The sequence below is a fragment of the Embiotoca jacksoni genome, unplaced genomic scaffold (genome assembly GCF_022577435.1).
Source record: "Embiotoca jacksoni isolate LCO1_2020_lvr unplaced genomic scaffold, fEmbJac1.0.p SCAF_9, whole genome shotgun sequence".
NCBI lineage: Eukaryota > Metazoa > Chordata > Actinopteri > Embiotocidae > Embiotoca > Embiotoca jacksoni.
The window spans coordinates 18,818,059-18,843,565 of NW_027185447.1; the positions used below are offsets into that span (position 1 = coordinate 18,818,059).

General features: G+C 41.4%; 2 protein-coding genes across 2 annotated transcripts; both read left to right on the forward strand.

The window, feature by feature from the left end:
- Positions 1–2,514: 2,514 nt before the first annotated feature.
- Positions 2,515–11,974, forward strand: samd10a (sterile alpha motif domain containing 10a). Its single transcript, XM_069140743.1, has 5 exons — positions 2,515–2,920; positions 4,594–4,775; positions 10,679–10,847; positions 10,946–11,086; positions 11,622–11,974. The coding sequence occupies exons 1-5, from the start codon at positions 2,908–2,910 to the stop codon at positions 11,642–11,644; spliced, it is 528 nt and encodes a 175-aa protein (XP_068996844.1). The 5' UTR covers positions 2,515–2,907; the 3' UTR covers positions 11,645–11,974.
- A 122-nt stretch (positions 11,975–12,096) lies between these two features.
- On the forward strand, positions 12,097–25,403 carry uckl1a (uridine-cytidine kinase 1-like 1a). Its single transcript, XM_069141436.1, has 15 exons — positions 12,097–12,205; positions 15,781–15,968; positions 16,196–16,302; positions 18,231–18,401; positions 18,693–18,764; positions 18,913–19,102; positions 19,210–19,271; positions 19,783–19,799; positions 20,035–20,133; positions 20,215–20,308; positions 21,492–21,554; positions 21,649–21,771; positions 22,019–22,126; positions 22,403–22,559; positions 23,467–25,403. Exons 1-15 carry the CDS (start codon positions 12,117–12,119, stop codon positions 23,547–23,549), a joined length of 1,623 nt encoding a protein of 540 aa, XP_068997537.1. The 5' UTR covers positions 12,097–12,116; the 3' UTR covers positions 23,550–25,403.
- Positions 25,404–25,507: the final 104 nt, after the last annotated feature.

Genomic DNA, 25,507 nt, shown 5'->3' on the forward strand with positions numbered 1-25,507 from the left:
TTAGAGTATGACCTTTTTCTGAACTGACATGCATGCCTCAAGTTACTTCTCACTGAGGTATCTGCTCATCCATGTCTGAAATATGAAAAAAAAAAAAAAAAAAGTCACTTTCAGACTTTTTTGTTTTGTATTGTTGACCTTTGGTTTGGTATTAGTATGACTGCATGTACAAACACGAACCTGTATGGCTTACCCTTAGAGGGACTTGCCTTAGGAGGTCTTACCCTCTGTGAACCATGTAGCTTACCCTTAGAGGGATTTGCTCTCTGAACCGTGTGGCTTATTAAGGGGACTTGCCCTCAGTAAACCATGAACCTTGTGTGTTACCTCAGCGGGTAAGCAGTGAACCATGTGTGTTACCTCGGCGGGTAAACCTTGAGTGTTACCTCGGCGGGTAAACCTTGAACCTTGTGTGTTACCTCGGCGGGTAAGCAGTGAACCATGTGTGTTACCTTGGCGGGGCTCGAACCCGTATCTTCATGAGGACGTTTCCAGCTGGGAGTCGGTGCTGTAGACCACTGGACTACCTTTGGCGCCGTAAGCTGAATTGCGGCAGGAGAAAGTGGTTCACGGAGTTCACTCAGAGCTTCCAGCTACTCAACAGACAGTCTGATTAACTCAACAGGTAAAAGATTCTCCTTCACCCAGGTTGATGTTAATGGTTCAGATTCCACCTTGGCCTGTTGATGCCGATTCAACTTTTAGTGAAGTTGAAACGTTTGAAGAAATTGAAAAAGTTTTGCATACATTACACATTACAGGAAGCTATTTAATAACACTGCAGACCCCTTAAAAACACGTATATCTACTATCCAAAGAATGTCTGCGGCAATTTTGGTCGCATTTGACTGAATATTTGTGGACGGTGAAGTTATAGGTTGCAGTGAGCCAAAGATTTGTCACAATGCTCTTTAATTCCTGGGAAGATTGGTGGCGCAGTGGTTTGCACTGCTGCCTCTCAGCCAGAAGGTTTGGGCTTTGAGACCCCCTTTGTTAGACTTAGAAAAAAAAAAATCACAATTCAGTTTTGACTTTGAAAATTCCGGTCAGCTTTTGAACAAAATACCATAGCATGACTTTTAGGTCACTCTTTGGCCGCCAATTTACGGGCACACCGATCGCCGAAAACAAATTATTTTGATAATTTTTTTATTCCAAACATGTTCAGAGTAAACAGTTTGGGCGTCTAACTCCTGGGAAAATTGGTGGCGCAGTGGTTAGCACTGCTACCTCTCAGCCAGAATGTTTGGGGTTCAAGACCAAGTCACTTTGTCATGACTTAAAAAAAAAAAATCATAAGTCATTTTTGACTTTGAAAATGCCGGTCATTTTTTGAACAACATGCTACAGCATGACTTTTGGGTCGGTGCTCGGGCCCTAATTAGAAAAAAAAATCCAGCTGAGAAGGAATATTTTAATGAAAAATAACTCTTATGGTGTGACAGCAATAATCATCACAACAGTTCAAAAAGCCCAAAAATAAAGAATGCCCAAAACTAAACATACAGCAGAAAATAAAGATTGAGAGATTTGTAGTCCAGTTGGTGACATTAAGATTCACATAAGTGTTTAACAAATTACATTAGAGCATATTGTTTTGCCTTTTGAACAACATTTTAAAGTTCCCAGTTTTTTAGCTGTTAACTCTATTTTTGGTTCATCGATGTGATGACTTACTGTAAAGATAATGTTGCATCCATCGACTTGACAAAGAAGATTGTTTAGTGTATTGTTTTGATCTCAGTAACTTATTATCTGAACCTTTTTTGTGAGCATTACTGTTGGACGGATAGCAGCATTAAGAAAACTGTCATTTAAACAAAGGTCAGTTAAATAGGTCAGGATTATTATCCTAACTAGCAAAAGTGAAGTTTTTATTAATGGGACCCCTTTTTTTTATCCTCTTTCCATGATTTTTTTTTTTATGCAGTGACGAAACCCTAGTTTTGGATTTTGTTAGTCATTTATGCCGTTTTTTTGTTTTTTGTTTTTTTTCCAGATTTCCCCTTTGTTTTGTTTGGGTGGAAAATAATAGAAACTAAAGAAAGAAAAGCAAATGATTTTTTTTTTTTTAACTGACTATGATTATATTTAATGCTGTGATGCTCATAAACAAATGGTCGCCTAACTCCCAACTCTCCCTTACTGTAAGACCAAATGTGATCAATGGAGTGAGTCTGAGGGCAGGTGGGAGCAGGAACAGAGCTATCTGTCCTGATGTCCTGCAGCTCCTCTGCACAAACCCCACATAGAGGCTCCATCACAGGCAGGGCGCGCTGCCCACAGGAGCGCACAGAGCTCCCTTTCTTTAAGAAAAGGCAAAGGGGAATTTCTTATGGTGGATGCTGCAGTGATGAGAAGCCTTTTCATCCGGCTGTTTTTCAGAGTCTCCACCGGCTGCGTTAATTACAGGGCCCGGGGCAGCACTTTGAGCTCACTGTGCTCATGCATGCTCTTGAGAAAAAGACGCGCGTCTGATTCTCACGACACAGATAAAAAAAAATAAAAAAAACACACACACAAATACACACACAAATACACACACCGCGCACGCGCACACACGCTCGCGAGCCAGCGGAACCAGTCAGCCAGCTGCTCGGGGGACATTCCTGTGCGTCTCTCAACAACTTCAGACACCAGCAGCGAAGTGAAACCGCGGACGACGTGAGCTGTTTTTAAGGCTTTTTTTTTTTTTTTTTTTTTAAATTTTATTATTAGTATTTTTCAGTCGGAGGTGCAGCAGCAGTTTGAGAAGATGTGGAGCTTCGCTGCTCCTGCCAGACCTCACTGAAACTTTTGTCGGGTAACGCGGCGCGGGGAGGTGGATGCACGACCCGCAGACTCTGCGTCGGGCACCAGAGACGATGGGAGACTTTCACTAGATTCACTCCCGGCACGGAAACACTAATGGCTGTGGACGGTAGGAAGCTTTCTGCGGGTTACAAGTCTCGTTTATTTGTTCTTAACTAACCGAAATGAGTTCGTTACTTACCTCAGTACTTGCTAAACCAGTTTCTCAGCCTTGTCAGATGTTGCAGCTGGTAACAAACGTCTGTTGGATAAAGTATGAGGTCATAACATTACATTAACAGCTAAAAACTCCGCCGGCGCCGTTAAATCTACAGGAAACACGAACCATACCACACAGTTCTGCAGGGTCACTTTGATCTGAATTTCTGTAGAGACATTAAGGGAACAATACGGTGTTTATACGAAACAAAAGGAGGACACAAGGCGGTGTGCTGATGGTCAGTGACATGGTGCTGAAACGGACAGCGCCCTGGATGAAACCAGGATCATGGTGTCACTGTTACTGTGGTCAGTTTCGGTTACTCTCAATAGGATTGTAATCCTGGCAACGACGTGTCAAAATCCTCCTGCAGATTTTTTGACAAATATTTGTAAAAAAAAAAAAATCCTATGAAGAGCTTTAATCTACAGCAAACCAAACATGTTTTATCCAGTTGAATGTATTATAGGCAGGCTACAGTTCACAGTTTGTTCAGTAAGGTTTTGGTTCATGAAAGTGTTTCCTCATGTGTTGGCAGGTTATATATGTGTTAGTTAATAAGACCGTTTTCCTCCCAAATAAGGGAGAAGCTAAAGGAAGGGAAAAAAAAAAAAAAAAAAAACACTCTCACAAGTGGTTTTAATTATGTATATTAAATCTGTGAGAGATGCACATTTGTGTCTACAGGAGCAGCAGCCTGCGTGAGTAACTCTGTGAAAGGAGCATTCGTTTGTGCACCGTCTGGAAGTACGACCTCAAAGAAATTAAAAGAAATTGCATACAGAGTTTTATTCATGAAAACCTGATGCTGCTGGTTTGCTTTGATGATTACAGGACTTGGCTCAGCTCCAGTCTCATTGGGAGATGTTGAATGACAGAAAGGAAAGGCACAAAGGGAGAAAATGAAGATTCTTTCATCTCCTCAAAAACCTCGTCCACCCCCCCCCCCGACAGTCTCTCATTCGGTCGTCTTTTCAAATTCTCTTAGTCAGCTTACGATATCGAAAATGCATATTGACGCGCGGACCAACACAGCTGCGCGTATAGCTTCAAACGCGGTAAGAAAATCCTTCCAATCTGGCACATGAATCCGTAATGACCTGCGGCTTTCTGCCAAAATCTTTGCCAGTAACAGCGTGTTTACTGTAGTTCCACACTCTCTTTAATTACTGGATGTTGGGAAGCCACCTGCTGTTGAGTGGGCTTGGATGTTTGCCTGCAGGCCTCCTCGTAATGATGAGAAAGTGGCTTGCCTCACAGCTCTGACATTTGCCTTCAAGCTCCTCACAAAGTAATTGTGGTACCTGAACAGTGTCTGCCGGGACTGAGCTTGTCCAGCTTCAGATGACAGAGCGCTGCCTCGTGTCTGCGCTGTGTCAATGGAGCAGGTCCGAGCAGGTATTTCACAATGACATCATCCTTGGATGAAGAGGTGTCCAGATGGGTTCAATGCTCCCTTTTGTTTTGAAGTCACGCAGACTGAGGGAGGTTTTTTTGTTTTGCAGAGCAGGTCCCCTGCTGTTTTTATGTTGTCAGCAGGTCTGTCTGTCTAATCCTTACACCTTCTGCCTTTATCTCTACAGCTGCATCCAGTTTTAGTTTCTGCAGGCCAGCTGTGGAGTACAGGGCTCTGCCTGAGGACTTCAAGCACCAGCTGAGTCGGCGGACAGGTGGGAACTTAACCTGGCATGACGGGCGTGGACAGAAAACGGCGGGAGGCCGAACAGTCAAGCTACTGCAGCAGCCGGGCACCGAGGCCCTGCAGGTACCGAACACCTACATGACCTCAGCATGTCGGACCGCACACCTGGTTCATGGTGTGATAAACCCTGCAGGCTTATGTTATTTTCCAAGCTAAAGGAGATCTGTTACCTTCTGCTTCATTAGGCATGATGATACCGGACAAAATGTGACGGCAGTGTTGCTTCAAGTCAAACTGGAATTAAAATCAATTTGTCCTCTGTGTTTGGTCAAAATTATAACTACAGACTGATAATGTTGTTACTATGTCGGCGGGCACAAGTTAAATTCCAACAATCACACAGACCAATAACCAGCAACAGGGCTGATATTGTTAGCTGCTTAGTAGTATATGTGATTTTTGAGTCAAGCCACGGTTAAACATACAGTATGTTAACGTCATAGGATGACCAGTTACCTTCAGTTTTAACCACAGACTATATAAAAGGGGACGTAGCTGTAGAGTCTGAAAAATTTTACCAAATCGGAAGTGCTCTAAACTGCAATACCACCGAGAGCCCCTAGGGGCTGGATCCAAATAGGCTCAGGCTCCATAGACTCCGATTCAACTTCTCTGATGAAATACACAGTCAATAAATTTTTTTCCAAAAGCCATAATGGTGGCATTCTCTAAAATGACTTCTTATTATTATTTAATGGTGGTCTATCTAAAAATAATCCCATCATTAAATAGATATTAAGCCTCAAAAAGCGGCATGTTTAGCGGTGTGCATGTTTGATCGACAGGCCTGTAATGCAGTCAGGTTTCCACCGTAGGTGAGCGGGCGTAGTGTCCTCGGTATCCCGATCAGATCGAGTAAGATCCAGATATGAATGTATTGATAGGAAGAAAGTAGTGGTGTGTTTAGGCTTTTTTTTTTTTTTTTTTTTTTTTTTTTTTTTTTAATGTGTCAATGGGTACTTACGTCATGCAGACACAAAACAAATCTAACGCTTTCTTAAAAAAAAATCATTTAAAACAATCTTTTCCCTGTCTTATCAATATGAGAGCACAGGAACGACCCTCATTGGCTTTCAGCGACTCTTATCTCAGAATTCTGTACAGAAATGTCTGAAAGAAAGAAAATAATAATGCGGCAGGTCACCATCCATTGTTGCAAATGGGCACTTTGTTAGCAGAGAATGGACGTTGCTCTCTCCCCAGCGGGTCGATGGCTTCTAACAGCCTTTTAGCTCGGCTTTAAATAGCACAAGTCTTCCAACACTGAGACTGTGCTGCAAGCACCACTGTGTCTGTGTCTGAACTGAGAGCAGAAAGAAACAGAATTTAGTTTGATGCCGAATGTCCGATAATATCCAGTCGGTGGTTGCAGGATAATAAACAGCGAGCCTTTTCTTTTAAAGGTCTTTTTGTGTGAAACGTCGTCATATCCACTTCCAGTAGCCTTTATCTTCCAGTTTGAATTAAAGTTTTTCCCGTCTCTGATACAGCATTGTGCTCTCGCACCGTCGGTATCGTCAACGGAGACAATCCATTTATGCTGTAAACTGGCCTCATTTAAAGCCCTTGGTTACAAGTCAGCGAGCCCACGCCTTTGTCTTCACCCCATGAAAAGGCTCTTTAAAAGGCCGTTATGAGCTGAAGCTAAAGCTGCAGACATAGAACTGGACTGGGCTGATAACAGAGTTGTATACGATGCATTGTTTGTTTGCTTCAATCCGCTCGGCTGCACATAATGTAGTGGTCCTTTTATTGTTGTCCTGAGGAGCTTCAACTTAATCAGTGCTGTTTGTTTGTGCAGCACTGTAACATGTGTACAGTATTTTTACTTTCAGCATATTTTAATTCACTTTCTTGTACTCTTACTCACTCCTCCACTGTCGGCATCAGTGTCCTCTCGACGCCGCTGTACTTGTTTGTTTTGAGAGTAAACCTATTAAAGGCATAAAAACTATCTTTTCTCTTTCACCACTGTAGACTCAGAGCAACACGATGCCTTCAGTAACTTATGCAAGAAATCTTAATTTGCAACAATGTTGATTAGTAGTTCATTATTTATGTCATTTTTGGGCAAAAATGTAAGTCATTTTTTAATTCCAGCCTCTAATAGAGTGTTTTCTACTTTTTCTTTCTTCTTCTTTTACAGAAAACTGAATAATTTGATATTTAGACTGTTAATCAAACAAAAAGTGTCATTTGAACACTTTAGCGTCTGTGGCAATTTTTCATTCATTCTGACATTTTATTGGACAAACAATTAATCACTTAATCCACAAAATAATGAATAATGAAAATGAGTCATTTGCAGGCCAAATAGAAATGCTGCCTTTTGGGATTATTGAGCTGTATTCTGCCCTCCGAACGCCGTCTCACATATTTTGGATGAATTGAGGGAAACGTTCACTCCTCTTTAGACAATGACGTTAAAATAACTCTTGTATTTACTATTACACTATATAATAAGTACCAGGCCTTCATGTGATCATTCAGAATACGATTGTTTCTGCACACAGAAGCTGAACTTAGCTGTGAAGTGTCGGGTGTGAAGTGAGAAACACTGTTTGCTGCCTTTTTGCTGCCTTTTACTTTGTGCCGCACTGAGTTGAAAGATATACTGTAAGTAAATGGAGAAAAAAAGAAACTCCGGACTGTGTGGAAGTCTAAAGATAAAAATCAAAAGCGTCCATGTTTTCAAGTCAGTCAGAACGCAGAAAAGTGTTTTAATCTTCAAACTTGCCTCTCTGAATGTGTCTTCGAAGGTGTTTTCATCCATATTAACTGCATGTACTGACACAGCAGCAGCAGCAGCAGCAGTGATACTGATGCACATCATTTCTAGCATCCCTACTCATAATAATACTCAACACAACTAACTACAGAGACACAATTGTAACCAGTAAAATAACATACATTATTAAAAAACAGCTACTCAGTTTCTTGTGTAAATAAATACAATTTCTAAACGTGTACATAAAATAATACACCGTTAAATACATAAAGAATACTACATGGGGCAACAAAAATGTACTCAGATGTCTGTCTGAAAAGAACAACATGTAGGTTTAGGTTGTTTTGATAAAGTGCACTGTTTTTTTTACTTGTACAGTAACCAAAACTAATGATTATTCAGTGTGTCGACCTATTTTAATTACCTCCTGTTGTGTTTTTCTGTGTTCCTTAATTGCTCAATAATGAAGGGCGATAAGACAAATGCTGGAATCAGCTGTTTGGTGACTTGCTGGATCTTAATTGTCCTCAGGGACCAAAATCACCTGGATTTTTGTTTTTAAGAGCACGCTGGTAGGTTTTGGTACTTGATGGAAATTGTTGGCTCTGAGTGTTTAATGTAATTTATTTTTTATTATGAACAACATTTACTGCTGTGAAACTTTCTCAAAGAAGGTCTGAGAACTGAAACAATCTTACTGAAGCGATCGACAAGGTTCAGGATTTAATGATTAAGAGTTTATGATTTTATGCACCTGCCGCTTTGTTTATTACAACAGCAGTTTACATGAAAATGTCTTATTACAATATGAAATGCACAATATTATGTGTATTTTAAGGATGAATATTTTTATGCCTCTGTGTCGGTGACAGCTGCGGTCTGAGGCATTTTAATTTCTGTCTGTCCCATTCTAGTGAACACGATGTCTCAGGAATGCTTTGAGGAAATTTCTTCAAAGTTGGCACAAACGTTCACATGGACTCAAAGATGAACTGATAAGATGTTGGTGGTCAAAGGTGAAAAGGTCACTGTGACCTCAAAAAAACGCCATGACTCAGGAACAGAAGGGGGGATTGTGAACATATTTGACATTTGGTGGCACAATTAATTGGTGACAAAAAAATCTTAGTGGTCCACCTTGAAACTGTGGCGACTGTTTGGACTGGACATGCCCAAGTTGTTTTCTATAAAGGACCAAAAATTATTCTGGATGGAGGGCCACGCGCAAAAGAATAAGTGGTTATGTTATGTGAAAATGCATGTTATTTAAATGTAATATATTCTTCAGAAAATGAACATTTTAAATATATAACAACATTTTTAAATCATTAAGACAACACTCATTAATCTCCTTAGCAGTTATTACATTATTTAGCAGAAATTATTGACAAAGACAGTCATCTTGCCAATTTTCTCTTCTCAGTGTGGCAATGCCTCCACCTTGAGCTTGACAGGCGGCCCAAAGTCAGCGATGCAGGACACACTAACACCACATGATTGTTAGGAGGAGAGAGAAAGAATACTAATTCTTCATAGATAAGACGTTGACCAAAGGGGAAGCTTCTTTGTGGTAAGATCCATAATTAAATCATCGCCTATTGTCACGGGAATTTTACAAAAGAAATCTAATTCTGATAGAACACAAAGTCCTTTCTACATATTTTATGAGTCTGGACAAATATGGATGCAAACTGTAACCAGACTAATTTAGAGAGACGTGCAGTAATTCTCGATCTCAGCTGGAAGATTTTCTATATTGATTAACAAGCAACATGTTACTCTATGAAAGAGAGTCATCAGTACACTCAACATTTTAGGCAGACATTTTGCCCCGCTGACCATTAAATGTGAACCAGCCTTTATTTTTTATTTATTTATTTATTTATTCTTTACATCCAAGAAAGTTGTGAGTTGGAGAACTGCTGAGCCTGATAGACAGATCAAAGAGTAAGTTTGATTACTCCTTCACAGTTTTACATCTTGTGCATCTTTAAGATTAAAGAGCCGAATGTGAAGATCACACAGATCTACATGCTCCTCTTTATAGATGCTGCTGCTGCTGCTGTATGGTCGCTGATCTTCCCGATCACTTAGAAGCTCACATCCACACGGAGCGTTTGATCTGCCCATATGGTCGCGATGCTCTCCGCGCGCTTTAATGAGCTTGAAACTTGTGGTTACGGAGCACCGATCCTGTCAGCTGGTCGTGTGCCGTAGACATATCCACGTGTATGTGTTGTATGTTCGGTATGAAATCCTCCCAGCAGATGCTTGATTAATCAAACTGAGATCAAACTATTATGTGCAGAGAAGGAAAGCCACGGGTGTTTGTGGATTTGATCACATCACTTCAGAGATGCGGGCTGTCTGATGCCTCAGTGGCATCAATGAGGAGTTTGTGTTTTGTAACAGGGTCTGTGTGATGTGTGATACCAGTGGCCATATTTTCAGGAAGAGTTTCATGGTGCGGTCTCTCAGGAGCGAAACACCACCGATAACTGTGCAACTTTGTCGGTTCATGAGAGATGTGCCTGAGGCACGGTAGCTTGTCTTAATTAGGCATTTAGCACATCGGTATGTCCCATGTGTGAATATTTTAGTGTTGTGACAAACAGAAATGCAACTATGAAGTTACTAGTAAGAAGACGCCGCCCAAGTCTGGGTCTGGTTCTATCCGAGGTTTTTCTCCGTTTTAAAGTACACACAAAGTGCACATTACTGTGGAAGAACACCTCTCAAGGGTCGAACAACTCAATACCAGTTTTCACCTACCAAAAAAATGCCTCACGAATTCACAGGATGCTACGCTAACTCCATGCACGCAATGCTCATACACCAAACTAAGACAGGGAGGTTGTTTTCCTGCCAGCTGTTGCTCATGTGGGAATTGTTGAATTGTTGGGTTCCTCTCAGTGATGTTGTGAGAACTTTACAACAGATGTCAGGTTCAGTTCGGCTTCCTTCTTGCCAAGCGCTAAATTAGTAATGATTAAAGCTGCTCCAATAGTTTCCCAGTAAGATGCAACGACTGCAAACGATTACTTCGGGAACGTACCCAGATATTCACACTGTGAATCTGCGTCTGGTAAACCAGGCTTCCTGTTTCCTCCAGTTTTCAGCCTTTATGCTCAGTTAACTTTGTCACAGTGGCATCAACTCTCCTCAAGAAAATGTCAGACTGTTCCTTTAATGCGTATCCGTCTCGTCTGTATTAATCTGCATGTCTTGTCTGTTTCAGTACCGCTCCAGTGACAATTATGGGATATATCACACGAGCCCGACACAGCCCAGCCTGATCCGCCCCGTCGTGCTCTGGTCACAGCAGGATGTCTGTAAATGGCTGAAGAAGCACTGTCCACACAACTACCTGACCTACGTGGAGGCCTTCTCCCACCACGCCATCACAGGTCGCTCTGCTGACATGATGAGTAGCTGTAGTGTGACTCCAGGAGGTGGATTAAAGGATGACGGGTTAAAAGTGAAGTCCTCTGATTTCGCCTCACAGGCCGTGCGCTGCTGCGTCTGAATGGGGAGAAGCTGGAGCGGATGGGCTTAGTGCAAGAGACGCTTCGACAGGAGCTGCTGCAGCAGGTGCTGCAGCTCCAGGTGCAGGAGGAGGGGCGCAACCTGCAGCTGCTCAGCAGAGGTGAGGCTGTTTGTGTCCTTAACAGTGATTTCTCAAACCTGGACTGTGAGGACATATTTTCGACTTTCACTTTCAATACCATGCTCATATCTGTTGGATAGATATGAAGCTTCAGTCGGCAGCTTGAAATTTTACAAGGCGTCAGTTAAAATGACTTCCACATCAACTTTATTTTTGCATTGTATTGAAAGTGTGTAAGTTGAAGCAGTTTAATGCATCCATGACAATTAACAGCTATCAACCACATCCATTTCAATAAAATGGCTTCTGCATCGTCTTAAAATATCTCCAAAACAAAGATTTTGGACTGAAAAAAAACCTTTGGACAGAGCATGGCCAGATGTTTCCACGGTTCCAGTCTTTATGCTAAGCCAAGCTAACCAACAGCTGGCTGTCGCCTAACGTGAAGTAGTCCAGATCTTCTTGTATAACTCAACACCTGAAAGCCGGAGTGTACTTTTAAAAAAATGTCAAACTTTTGCTATAAAAGTTGAGAACAAATCTGTTAAAGCACTAAACTTTCTGTCTTCTGCAGGTTCCTTCGGAAAGATATCATAGCTGGAGAAAGTGGACGCTGTGGAATCGCAGGATATTGAATCGTAAAAGCTGAAATGTGAATCAGATCGGTGGGACAAATGCACACAGCGAGACCTGATATCGAGAACAACGTTGGAAGTTGGTAGCTTTTCGTTCCCTGTCTGCAGGATAAACAGACGTCATCTCTACAGACTGACTGTGAACTGTGATGAAAAAGCATCATGACAATCTGTTGTCAATCTATTGCTCTGTTCTGTGATTAATTATTATAACTATTCCTCTCTTACGCTCTCTTTCTCTCTTTTTTTTTTTAAATGTAAAATAAAATCATTAATAAATAAGAATATCTGAATATCAGCGCCGCTTTCTGCCACGTGTATGTTAAAAAAAAAAAAAAAAAAAAAAAAATAAAAAACCTTGACCGTGTGTGAAGCACGTGATGATGAACTACATTACCCACAATCCCTCGGCACGGTTAACAAGGAATCCGTCCATGGCTCTGACCAGCCGATGCCGGCTCCGAGGTCGCAGGATCCCGATGGAAGCGGAGTGCGGGATAATACTGTCGTCCCACTCGGACAGGTACATGATACTCTCAAGTATTTTCACCTGTGTTTGAAAACGATGCTCCCGAAATTATTCACGCGGGTTTGGGCTGTTTTCTGTCCGCAGCCGAGTCCAGATGCTGTAATGTAACGCTAACCACACTTACACAAGCTCCTTGTCCAAACTGAGCAAAGATATCTAAATATATTAACTAATACTCAAACTCCCCCCCTCCCCCCCTCTCTCTCTCTCTGTTATTGTGCATTCAGTACATGAACAACATCACCACAGTGGAGCATGTGGATGCTTCAGATGTGGTGAAACACGGTGCGCTTCAGAAGTAGGTGAGCTGCATGACACAGTTGTGCGTCACAGACTCTAATAAGAAACCACCAGAAAATCCCTGAATTATACCTTTAAATAACCCTGAAGTGTTTAATCTCTGGCACTCACGAGTTCGTTCACAGTGACCATGATTACGGCTTTTGACAGCTGTGTCAGTTTACAGTATTAAAATGTTTAAGTTAAAAAAAAAAAAAAACATTTAAAAAAAAATGTGTAACCCTGCAAAATATAACTAATCTTTTTTGGATAAAAGGCCAAAACTGGAACTATTTTTCACTAGTTGCAAATAATGCCGAGTTGAAAGGACTTGTACTCAAGTGCAGTGAAAGAAGTGTTTACGTCAATCAAGTAAGCGATACTGCATCATCATACTTATTTACTCTTAAATTAAAAGTTTTATTTGTAAGAAGAGTACATGAATTTTAACAACTAAATGTACCTACAGTATGAAAAGTACTAATTATGACAATGTTCAGGTCAAATTTATTTATAGGCTGTAACAGCAGATGGTGACCAAAGTGGTTTACAGAGGAATTTTAAATACAGTTAAATAAGTAAACCCAAGATAAATCATTATGTAACTATTAATATCATGATGAAATGAGTTTATCGTGATATTAGTAGTTAAGGAACTCCAGCACAGCTGTAAACAGGTGAGGAGTTCAAGGAACAAGAGCTAAATATTCACTTCAATGTGAGGATTTTCTGTTTTGTACCTTTATTTACTGGACAGTTGATCAGACAAAAGCGGACTTCATTTAAGCCTCTGGGTGGACTGTGATGGACAGTTTCCACTGTTGTCTCAGATGATGCGTGTCTCTTTCCACAATATAAAACATATTGTCCCTCCGGCTCTTTAGTGTTTCTGTGAATCAGGTCAAGAAACTGAGAGGAAGGATCAGTAGAAGATGTCCGTTCTGTCCTCTTTCTGTTTACAGGTGCCTCTATTAATACCAGCCAAGCATCTCTCTTGCTGTCAGTGTCACAGTGATCCTCTTAGTGCGTGTGTCACACACACAGAGGGAGAGGAGGACACATGGACAGCAGCATGGAGAGACGGGAAGACGACCATTCAGGGCTCCACCGATACAGATGTGTGACAACAGACTAGAGACACATCTGTGATTTACGCTCGTTTGCGACCTCGGTCAGTGTCGCTGTTGTTTTGGTTGAGGTTTCCACTTTGACAGGCAAGCTGGAGGGTAGCAGGTTGTCGTCCGAAGCAGATTTATGTCTGCTGGACGGTGCGGGAGCCAGAATCTCCGGGTGTTGGTCTCTGAGGTCTGACTGCAGGTAAGATCTGATCGGCTGCGGCTGCCGTTGTTTTCTCTCCGCGCAGGCAGGGTGCAAGATTGGCCTATAAATAGTCTATAAACAGGGGTTGTTGAGAGGGCAGAGGAAGTGCATGATCTAGGTTAGTTTGCAGGGAATATAGGAGTCAGAAGGGGTTTTCCTGAGGTTGCCTGCAGTGTGTCATTACTGAGCATTGGTTGAATATGCAAAACTCTCATTAGTCTTCAGGTCCATTTACGGTTTGTCCCATTTTTGTACACATACATGTTGTTAGGCATCCCGTACACAACCAGAGGAAGCGGGCTACTAATTTAATTTGTGCCGGTGGGAACGCAGGAGTTCCTAAAAGTGTCCTCGAAGTGAGTGACGCAAAAGCCGAGTGACTTTTGTCTGTTCCAACGTAAACAGAGCTGTGAGAGTCTAATCTTAATCACAGTGATCTAAGCTCTGCTGTACAAGTTTAAATAACATACCGCCGCATTAAGACAATCAAGACAGTGACAGAGGAAGTATTCAGACCCTTTACTACAATACCACAATGTAAAAGTACTGCACTGACAATGTAACGCGGTATTATCAGGGTAATGTAGTATTAAATGTAAATAGTCCCTGTGTGTACACAGCACAGGATGCTACTGTCAAATGTAAATGTACTATTACAGCATGAAGTATTGTGTTTTACTCTAGTAATTGGTTTAGGCAACCAGTCATTGTATTCACTGTAGATTGATCAGCTGGTTACTTTCTCGATCGATCAATTTATGGTTTGATTTTTCAAATGTAAAACAGCATTGACAAACTAAAATCGCAGAGACACAGAACTCAAAGTGACGTCTTCATATGTCTAAACCCTTAAAATGATTCTGTTTACTGTAATTTAAGGTAAGAAAAAACTGCAAATTGTATCATTTGACCCAATAAATCTGTTAATTTAATCACTTTTGATTAATCAGCAATAAAAAAAATTAAAAAAATCTGATTATTTTTTGATAATTGAAAAACGGTCTATTTGTCAATACCACTGTTGAGTGCTTTACTGATTTACAAGTTATTTATTTATTTTATATTTAAAATCATAATGTGTAAAGTTGTGTAACAACAATGTTGTGCGGTAAAATGCAGATTTCCCTCTGAGATGTCGTTAAATTATTATTCAACACACGGCCGCTGGATTTGACCTCGCAGGATCTCACAAACAACCTTACATAACGCACACAATAATGTGTTTGCATAACATGACAAAAATATTTTCTTCTTGCACTCTGATGTTTTTTACTGCAGCTTTGTCGCTGTCAAACAGAAACATGTTTAATTGAATGCGTCTCATTTCTCGCTTCCTGATAGTAGCTCTTATTTTAAACTCTGTAAAGATTAGTCCGAGCTTCTATAGACTTTCCCGAAAAGTTGGAATCAGATATTTGTCTTTGAGCAGTTGTCAAGTGGATAACATCAGAATAATGTGTTTGTTAGCAATTACAAGAGAGTTTTATCGTGTTAGCAGCAGGAAAGTATTTTAGCAGAAAGTGTATGTGCATATTTGATTTGTGTAAACAGAACGGTCAACATGTCAAGTCCCTTTGGACATTTGAGAACTTTTGAGATCGTTGCAACTCTTATTCTCTCACTTTTTTTAGTTTATGACCAGATTCCTGTAAAACTAACGACATTCCCATCAGGCTTAACTGCACGCTAACACCAAGATGGTGGAAATGGTTAATATTGCTGCTGGCATTACTGTAGACTAGTCTGCATTTTTACAGGGCCATTAAGCTCCATCGTGCATACAACATGCATAGTAAGGTTGTACAAAATAAATGTGTTTACATTCTGCAGAATACAGACCATATAGTATAATAGAAGCAACCTGCCGGCCCACAGAAAGTGCATTTAACATTTTCTCTCCCAGTTCTTCTCCTGAGTCCTGTGTGTTCAGGCTGTAACCTGCCCCGCTGTCTGCTGTCTGCTGTATGCAGTGGGAGCGGCGAGGACTCGTTGGACCGGCTCCTGCCCCCCGCCGGGGCCCCTCGCAGGAAGAGCACTACCTCGCTGAGTAAAACAGAGCCTCCTCTGCTCCGCACGGGCACACGCACCATCTACACCGCCGGCCGACCTCCCTGGTATGATGAGCACGGCGCTCAGTCAAAAGAGGCCTTTGTCATCGGTATGACACTCACTGATGATGTCGTCAGTCTCCTGTGGACTGTTTTTTTTCTTTCTTTCTTTCACTACCTTCATGCCAAGTCGTAAGCTTTGAGCTGCAGAACCTATTCTCTCTTATTATACCCATAAACACTTTAGTGCTATCACACATGCATACCACCAGACAACATTAGACACACTCTGAAAAACACACATAATGGGGCTTTGAAATGCTGTGTGGATCTGCAGGGTTGTGTGGGGGCAGCGCCTCAGGGAAGACCACCGTGGCCAATAAGATCATCGAGGCTCTGGATGTGCCGTGGGTTGTGCTGCTGTCGATGGATTCTTTCTACAAGGTGAGAGAGTCATGCGTGTCAGCCTTGTTTTTATTTGGTTATTACTGATTATCTTTGCAGGAAGAAATCATCATCATGAGGAAATGTTTTGTCAATCTTAAGAGCATTTCCATCACAGCGCCTCGGAGCGATCATAATACGGCTGTCAGGGTTTTGAGTTAATAAGATGTCGTGGTAACGCTTTGGATCACAGCCTGCAACTCGCAGGGGAAATATTTTGTACATATGCTGCACAAATTAAAAGCTGTTGAAAGATACGTGTAAGGGAAGAAGTACAGAGAACAATGGAGTACTAAAACAAAAGTGTTTGGGAGGAACCTGGAAATAAATAAACTCTGTAAATACTTTTTAAATGACTCAGCACATGTTTAAAAAAAAAAAAAAAGTGCCTGGGAACCAACACGTTCAGGCAAATGTCCTTTGACAATAGTTAAGACTTCTCCAAATTGCAGGTTGTTTCAATAACCTCCAGACTTCTGTTTAACTTATTAAAACTGGATCAGAACTCCAAAACGATCCAATTCACATCCTTCATGGAGATCTAACTGATATAATGCAGCCTCAGAAACACCCAGAAATGTCCTACAAAACTCACGTTGATCACAAATTTTAAGTTCAAAGCCAAAACTGAGACAAACAAAACATCCACCAAACTGTCTACGCAGGTTAACGGCGACATCCTGTTTGTTTAAATACCTTTAAACCACCGGACGCCGTCTGCCTCGCTGGCTTCCGATTAATTACTGCAGACAGCTATCGCGCTCACCTGCTGTGAAGTACATGAAAGGGTTGGACGCTCATCACTGGCATTTACAAAGCATGAGCTGATTTATTGTTTTCATTTTTAAAGCTGAGGTATTGAACGTCTTTCGTTGTGTACAGTCAGAGTTAATAACCACAACACCAGATCACAGGAGAGACATTCTTTGAGTTTCTTATTACAACTGGTTTCCAGTTCTGCGCCGCTTACTGGACGTTTAGACTTTCATTCCTCTCCTCTTTTCCTCTTTACTAGTTTGAATTTCTAATATTATTCACGTCTGATGTTTTTTGGTGAGAACGGTTATCATTGTTGTGATCTCGTGTTTTGTCCTCAGCTGCCTTTTGCAAAAGAAATCTTGATCTCAGCGAGGTTTCCTGACTAAATAACTTGGTAAAAACAACTTTTTACATTAAATTTCACGAGTGTACGGGGCCATGTAACACAAAGAAACTGAATGCAGTCACACACTGAACTAACAGACATACTACAAGCACATTAAATATCGTAAAAGGAGGGAAAGCACTTTGGACATTTAGTGACAAGATATTAAATATTTTGTTGTTAAGGTTTACATCTCAACATTTTTAAAATCCTCCAGTGTTTCCCAGGTTGAGAAATGCCATTTGGTTGTGGGTAGCACAGCGTGTGACTAACGTGCCATTCGGAGGGGGAGAGTGTAACCAAGCTTGTTTTCTGTATCTAAAGTTTGCAGATTTCCCCTAAACGCCTCGCATGCAGGCCACCAGTAGACAATACAAGCGATACCTGTGTATGGGAAGCAATGCACTTGTTTTCTTGCCTGGAGTTTAGAAGATCCATCCAGCCAATCAGTGGAAGAAAAACTGTAGTTATAGCATGTACAACAATGTAACTTGATGTTTTTACTTAACAGTTTGTGTGTGAATTAATCAAACAAGGTGCAACATCTTGTATAGGGAACTTTAGAGTTGCTGATAGGTTCTTTAAAGTCAAGGTAACATTTTCCACCTGATTCCTGTCCTTTCCTAAGCAAAGCTAAACTCCCAGCTCTCGCGCTTCGGCTAATGCACAGACACGGGTGGTATCGATCGCATCCAAATGATCGGCAAAGTGTCAAAACTACTTTGTTAAAAGTCGTCAAACATTGTTCGTCAGCATCATCCTGTGAATCCGCTTTGTTCGTCAGGTTCTGTCCCCTGAGGAGCAGCACATGGCAGCAAAGAACGACTACAACTTCGACCATCCGGGAGCGTTTGACTTCGAGCTGCTGGTTGCCACCCTGAGAAAACTGAAGCAGGGCAAGAGTGTGAAGATCCCGGTGTACGATTTCACCACACACGGGAGACAGAAAGACTGGGTGAGTTGTGCTTCTGCAGAAAACATCTCACTGTTCATTTTCTGAAAGACTAAATTAAATATGCATCTATTAATTTTTGAAAGAAAAAAGTAGAACAGCAGTAATGAGACAGTTTTATTCTGGATGTTAATGTGTGAAAATATATTAAACTTAAATTAAAACTTTTTTTTTTAAAGGAATTTTCTCAAAGTGACATGCTGTAGCTGTAATCTTAAAAAAAAGGCTGAAATGCCTGTTCATGAAGCAGCTTTCTTCTTTTAAGACTCTTGGTTTCCCCTCTTCCTTCTGCAGAAAAATGTGTACGGTGCCAGTGTAATAATATTTGAAGGCATTATGTCTTTTGCGGACAAAGAGCTTCTGCAGGTAAGGCCGTGTTTCTTCTTTTATTTATTTATTTTTGAAGAATTCCTGACTGAAGTCAAGTAATCATCATCAGCAGGATTTGTAATTTGCGCAGCTGCTTCGCTGAAGTGAACATTAATTGAACCGTGTTTACTCTGCACACCTGCAGCTCCTGGATATGAAAATCTTTGTGGACACAGACTCAGACATTCGTCTCGTCCGCCGGCTCCGCAGGGACATCACGGAGCGCGGGCGGGACATCGAAGGTGTCATCAAGCAGTACAACAAGTATGTGAAGCCGGCCTTCGAGCAGTACATCGAGCCGACCATGAGGCTGGCCGACATTGTTGTGCCCAGAGGTGAGACAGGCCGACCTCTTCTCAAATAACAACAACAACAACAACAACAACCTAAACTAAAACATTTGGACATATTTGTACCAACTGGGATTATTTTTACCTCCAAGGTGGTGGGAATATGGTGGCCATCGATCTGATAGTCCAGCATGTTCACAGCCAGCTGGAGGAGGTGAGTCACAGAGACCCTCGGTGTTCATGAGAGAGTGGCGCCACCCTGTGTCCAAAAGCTGAAAAATACAGACTCAGTTCTTGGAGCAATGACCTGCTTAAATTATTTATTATTTATTTATTTATTTATTATTTATTTATTTATTATTAAATCACACCGGAGCTTCCCATTCACAAACTTTTACATGTCTCTTCGTTACGTGAACACACACACACATGATCCTGGAAATAGTCCCCAGTAAAAGCACAGCATTTTCTCTAGTTTGTGCAACATACACATACAGTGTCCAGCTGTATTTTTCTTTTTTTAAACAATAAAACTACATATTTATGAGCTGTTTTACATCTCCTGAGGGAACAGAAATGTTTTGGGCTGGCACACTGTTTCTTGTCTTTTAATAAAAAAATGTAAACGATGAAAAACATATTTCTGTAAACGTATTTTTCTTCTCTCTATCTGCATTTTCTGTGTCATTTCATTGCCTTGTTCTCACTCTCTCCTCCTCATGCAGCGTGAGCTCAGTGTCAGGTACGCTGACACGTATTGTGACTTCTCTGGCTTTTTTTTCCACTTACTGTGATTGTAATTTTTTTTATATCCGTGCTGTGTACACGCCGTCCTTCACAGTGTCTCCTCTGTGGCTCTGCATTAAGTGGCTCTCGGAGAAGCCTCAGCCGTCTCAAAGTCAGACTGCTATGTTTCTCCGACAGCAGAATGAGGCAGTAAAAACCTTTGGATCTGAACGACCTCTCCTCTGTCGCAGGGCGCTCCTGGCCTCCGCCCAGCAGACGCAGCCGCTGCCTCAGACGCTCAGCGTGCTGGAGAGCACGCCGCAGGTCAAAGGTCTGCACACCATCATCAGGTAGGACATGAGCTCAAGGACAGATCTTCCACAATACCTACAATGCGTTGTTTTAAAAACTTTTATTCTGCCTCACCGCAGGAACAATGAAACCAGCCGGGACGAGTTCATCTTCTACTCAAAGAGATTAATGCGGCTTCTCATAGAGCACGCTCTAACATTTATACCATGTCAGGTGAGTAGACATTCGTGTGAAAAGAGTTATTCGTAGTAATGAAAACAGAAAATGATCACCGGATTCTGTTTCCTGTCCGGTCTGTGGAGTTTGTCGTCTTTAAGCTTGTTGTTTTGGTTCACCCTCACCTCTCTAATCGGTGTTGTTTTTCTGCCACAGAAGCTGTTGAGAGCAAAAAAGATGTAATAACTGTACACGAGCTTGTTAGCACCGAACAGCAGACACACTCAGTTAGAAACTTTCTACTGGAACATTTAGCAGCTACAGAGCAATATGTTTCCCTCAGTAGTTGTAGAAGAGTTGTTATGTGTTGGGTTTTATTTTGAAATAGGCAACTGTTTGCCAGAAAGTCTAATATTTATTAACTTGAAGGGTGATAATTTGTCAATTGTGCAGTTACCAAAAAAAAATCTGTTGTTGGTTTAAAGTCAAAAGCAGTTTTTTTTTCATGACTTAGACCATTAGTCACAAATTATCCACTTAAATAATATACTAAATGATCTAAGTTATGTATTTTGCCATGCCAACAATATGTTTTTAAAACAGCAAAATCAGCCAACGGCAGATATTTTTGTTTAGAAACATCGTTTTATTTCCTTCGCCCTGTTTCTATACAGGTTAGATAATTGAGATAATGAATTACACACAAATCATTATTATAATTTCAATTCTGTCACAGTTGTGGAAAATAGGAACTGTTTTGGAAACATTTTTGGCGCATTCAAGGGACTCACCACCTCTACAATCAACTGCCAAACAACCTTATCTTAGTTATCAATTTCATAACAATCATTTGTTTACCTTCATTTACTCATTGCTTGTGTTTTTAATAAATATAGCATTTAAGCAGTTATCTCTGTCACCAGTTTTTAATACAGTAATGAAAGATAAAAACAAAAATAAAGGGTGACAGTGATGGATTGCTTGAGGTGTCTGCAGGTCTCTGCAGGTATAAATAAACAGTTCTTCGGAAAGCGTGCACCATTTGTGGTGAATGTGCTAAAGAAAACTAATTGCCTTTTTTGAGATGAACTTTGTTGCAGTATTACAGAATGTTTATATCCTTAAAAAAAAAAGTGACTCGGTTTCAAAAGATAGAATATGAAAAAAAGATGCAGATATACTGTTTCTGTGCTAAAACATCATCTCTTAAAAATCCAACTCTCGTCTTCTCTTCTATCAGCCGTGTGTAGTTCAGACTCCACAGGGCCACGAATACGAGGGTCGCAGCTACAAAGGCAAAGGGGTGAGTGGAGATCCACGAGGTCTTGCTAACTTCCAGTCGACTGTTTCCTCGGGGTTTCTGTCATCACACTCGCTCTGCTGCCTCGTCTCCACAGATCACCGGTGTGTCGATCCTGCGGGCCGGAGAGACCATGGAGCCCGCCCTGAGGGCCGTGTGCAAGGACGTCCGCATCGGCAAGATCCTCATCCAGACCAACCTCGACTCGGGCGAACCGGAGGTAGCAAGGATGAATCATTCAGTACCAAATGTCTTTGCTATTAATATTTTTCAAACCCTCATGGGCCATTTTTAAGAGTCCATAGTGTCGGGTTTTAAAAATCACATCAAACAAAGAGATGAAAAAAAAAAATTGTTTTTTGTTTTTCGTTTTTTTTTTTCCTCCACATGATGTGTGTCTCCGTGGTAACTACCCTTCCTGCTTTTGTATCCATGGTAACCGGTCTCCTCCTCTCTGGCCTCGCCAGCTGCATTACCTGCGTCTGCCCAAAGACATCAGTGAAGATCATGTCATCCTAATGGACAGCACAGTCTCCACCGGCGCTGCTGCCATGATGGCAGTGCGAGTCCTATTGGTGGGTGGAGATTAACATCATTACTCCTCAGTCAGGCAACAATAGGACCCCTCTGCTCTTGATCAGTCACATGTGTTTAACTACTCATCTGTGTAGAAATTGAGGACAAGTTGGTGTTTTTTTTTTGTTTGTTCAGGTGAGAGTTGATTCATTTTATTTCTGCAAAGACAAAAGTCAAATAATCTCCTCCCCTGCTTTCCACTCATTCATTAAACCTCCGGTAATGATCACAAAGCCACTGACAGTTATTGCTGTGATGTGTGTGTGGCTGAGCAGGACCACGAGGTTCAGGAGGATAAGATCATGTTGGTGTCGCTGCTGATGGCCGAGCTCGGGGTGCACTCTGTGGCCTACGCTTTCCCAAAGGTCAAAATCATCACCACCGCTGTGGACAAGAGCCTGGACGATTTTTTACACGTGATTCCTGGTATCGGTAAGTCGTCGCAAGCTTTTATTAACTCTTTATGAAACAAATTCAGAAGCCATTTGTTCCTAAGTGTGAAACTGGAATCCATTTGTCCGTTTTAAAGTCTCCCATCCCGGGACAACTTGTCTAATTGGTAAATTACTGACATGCTCATCTTCACCTTCTAGCTCTGCCTTCAGCATCCAGGTTTTGGGTTGTTCATTTTAGCTTTATGCAGGAAATAAAAGCAGTAGATAAAAGGTAATAAGGCTCTGTGTTTCAAGTTGACAGATTTCATTTCATGTCCCAGCAGATTCTAATTTTATGGCTGTGTCACCTCAGATCTGAAGCCAGCGCTGCTCCCCGTCACGACTGTAACTAAACAAAATGCACATCAGACAGATCACTTTGTTCTCTGTTAACATAAATAATACTATTACATAACTAGAGGATGTATTTTATGTAGGAAATGTATATGGGAGGTGACAAGCTGCAGCTGTGCCTTGAAGAAAACATGTTGACACACAAAAAAAGCTGTCGGTGTCGTCGCTTACTATCAAAGACTGTAACTTAATATTTCATTGCTTCTGGCATCCAGGGACTCGAAACGCAAAATGCTTTGGATTCAGTACAATTATTGACAAGTTATTTCAAGGCACTTAACATAGTAAATTCCTCGTGAAAAAAAAACCTCATAATAACCTCAAAATAATCAGTCTCTCTGTGTCACTGAAGCAGAAATTAATTCCAGGTTCCAGATACCGAGCACTGAGCTCTTCAATCCAAGTCATCCAACCTTTGCAGCCGTTCAGTTTTAATGTGTATTCATGAGGTGTTTTTCATCACTCATTATTTAGTTTTATTATTATTTCATCCTATCTGACTTCGGGAGGGATGACTGCCCCGCTCTGAGGCCGCTGTTGTGTGTTTTTAGGGGACTTTGGGGACCGGTACTTTGGGACGGACGGGTCCGACAGCTGGAGCGATGTGGAGGACCAGGAGCAGCTTTCATACTGACTCTAGTGTCACTCACCGGATGTAAAATGTCAGTACAAACCCGCCACTGGCGACAATTTCAGCCCCTCCGCTATCGCTGCGTTTCCGTTTTTAGAGTCTCCCGTAGCAACTTAATACGACAACAACCTCCGAGCAGCAACCTACATGCTGAAAAGTTTTGATGAAGTCAGGATCTTTCAATAAGGCACGCCTGCTTGGTTCTGTTCAGTCTTTTATAGTGATTTAGATATTTTTATACCAGAGCTCGCCTCACCGCGTACAAATGTTCCACCAAAACAAGCCCTCCCCACACACACACACACACACACACACACACACACACACACACACACACACACACACACACACACACACACACACACTATTTAGCAAGAGCGCTGTCGCTGCAGCTTTGTGCCGCCGAAGACAATTGATTAGTTTAAAGAAATATAACAAGTCAGGGCGTTTTCCCCCTAAAACAGAATGATATTTGAGTGCAGCCAGACAATCGTCGTATATGAGACGACACTGACTCGAACATCGTTGAGAGAAAAAAACAAACTACTTGAAAACTCCAGTTATTGCGCATCCTCCTCTTCAGGCATTCATAGCAAAAACTTTGTTATATTCCCTTTTGTGTACTGCACATGAAATTTTGTACTCTAATGCAACCAACGAGTCTCAGTCTAGATGTATGCATGAGGGATATTTCATTTTGTTTAAGTGTTTTGTCATTAATATTTTCTTACAGAAGGGTCCCAGAAGTGAAACAGTGCCATTACCTGTGAGGGTACAATGATGCAATAACATGATATTAAAGTAAATGGTTTTTATCTGGGACTGGGTTTCACCAGCTGCTCTAAAATATTGTTGCGAACAATAATTTACTAAAACTTAGGAAATATCTTGACCAGTTCAGACTACGTGTGAACCCGCAGTGTCGACAGGAAGTCACTGCAGCAGCTGTGAAACTATGTGAATATGGTGAAATAGTGAGTACAGCATTGTTTGAATAGAAAAAAAACAGGCACAATTTAGAAGACTTAACAAATATTTATTTTATCCACATAGTTTGAAGACGTTTCACTTTGTTTATTGTGTTTTAAAATCGGATGCATAACATAATATAATGTTAAAACTTGAGAGTCACAAACGTTTATGAACAGCTGGTGCAACCGGCATCAGGATTTATTCTGTATAAATTCATTCTCACTTGATGCTGCTCTGATGAGAGATTTTATACATGTAATGGTGTAAACTTACATCTACAGCTGAGTAGTTGTCAGAAATTTTATATTAAAGATATATCACAAAGGGAATTTATTGTTGTTTTGTCAGGAGTAAATCCAATATATCTTAGATTCAGGGTATTAAAAAGGAGATTATAATTCAGATTAATGCCACTACTAGAAATCACTGCTGGAGTTTCAGATGACGTGTGTGGACCTCCGCCTGCGTATAAAACCTGGATGATCCTGGACTAGTTGTCGAGGTTCGAGGTCACCGACGGTCACACGCTCGCCTCTGAATATTGTAAACGCTCCTCTGACTCTCGGGGTTCACGCACAGGCTGCCCGGCTCCCCTCTGCGACGCACTTTAAGGCCTGAAGGGGTCAGTATAGCTCACATTAAGCTTCCTCCAGTGTGATTTCTATACAGTAGTGTGTCCCTTTGAGAAATCTGTTCTTTTACAGTGCAGGAGAAAGCACACGGATGCACATGAATCACAATTTACAGATTTAATATCGTGGAAGTAATTGGATTCATCCTTGTGTTTCGTGGTTTGACTGACTGTTCTGGTGCCGGTTTGATGCTCAGCCATGTTGATGATGATGTTTGTGTCATTTCAGGGTGACTAAATGAGCAGTAAAAATGTCCAGCCTCTTGGTTTTCCCTCCCAGTTTGTGTTCACGCCTCGCGGTCCTCGTTACGAGCCCCCTCGACCTTCTGCTCGTCGTTGCCTTCCCCTCTCCCGTCTC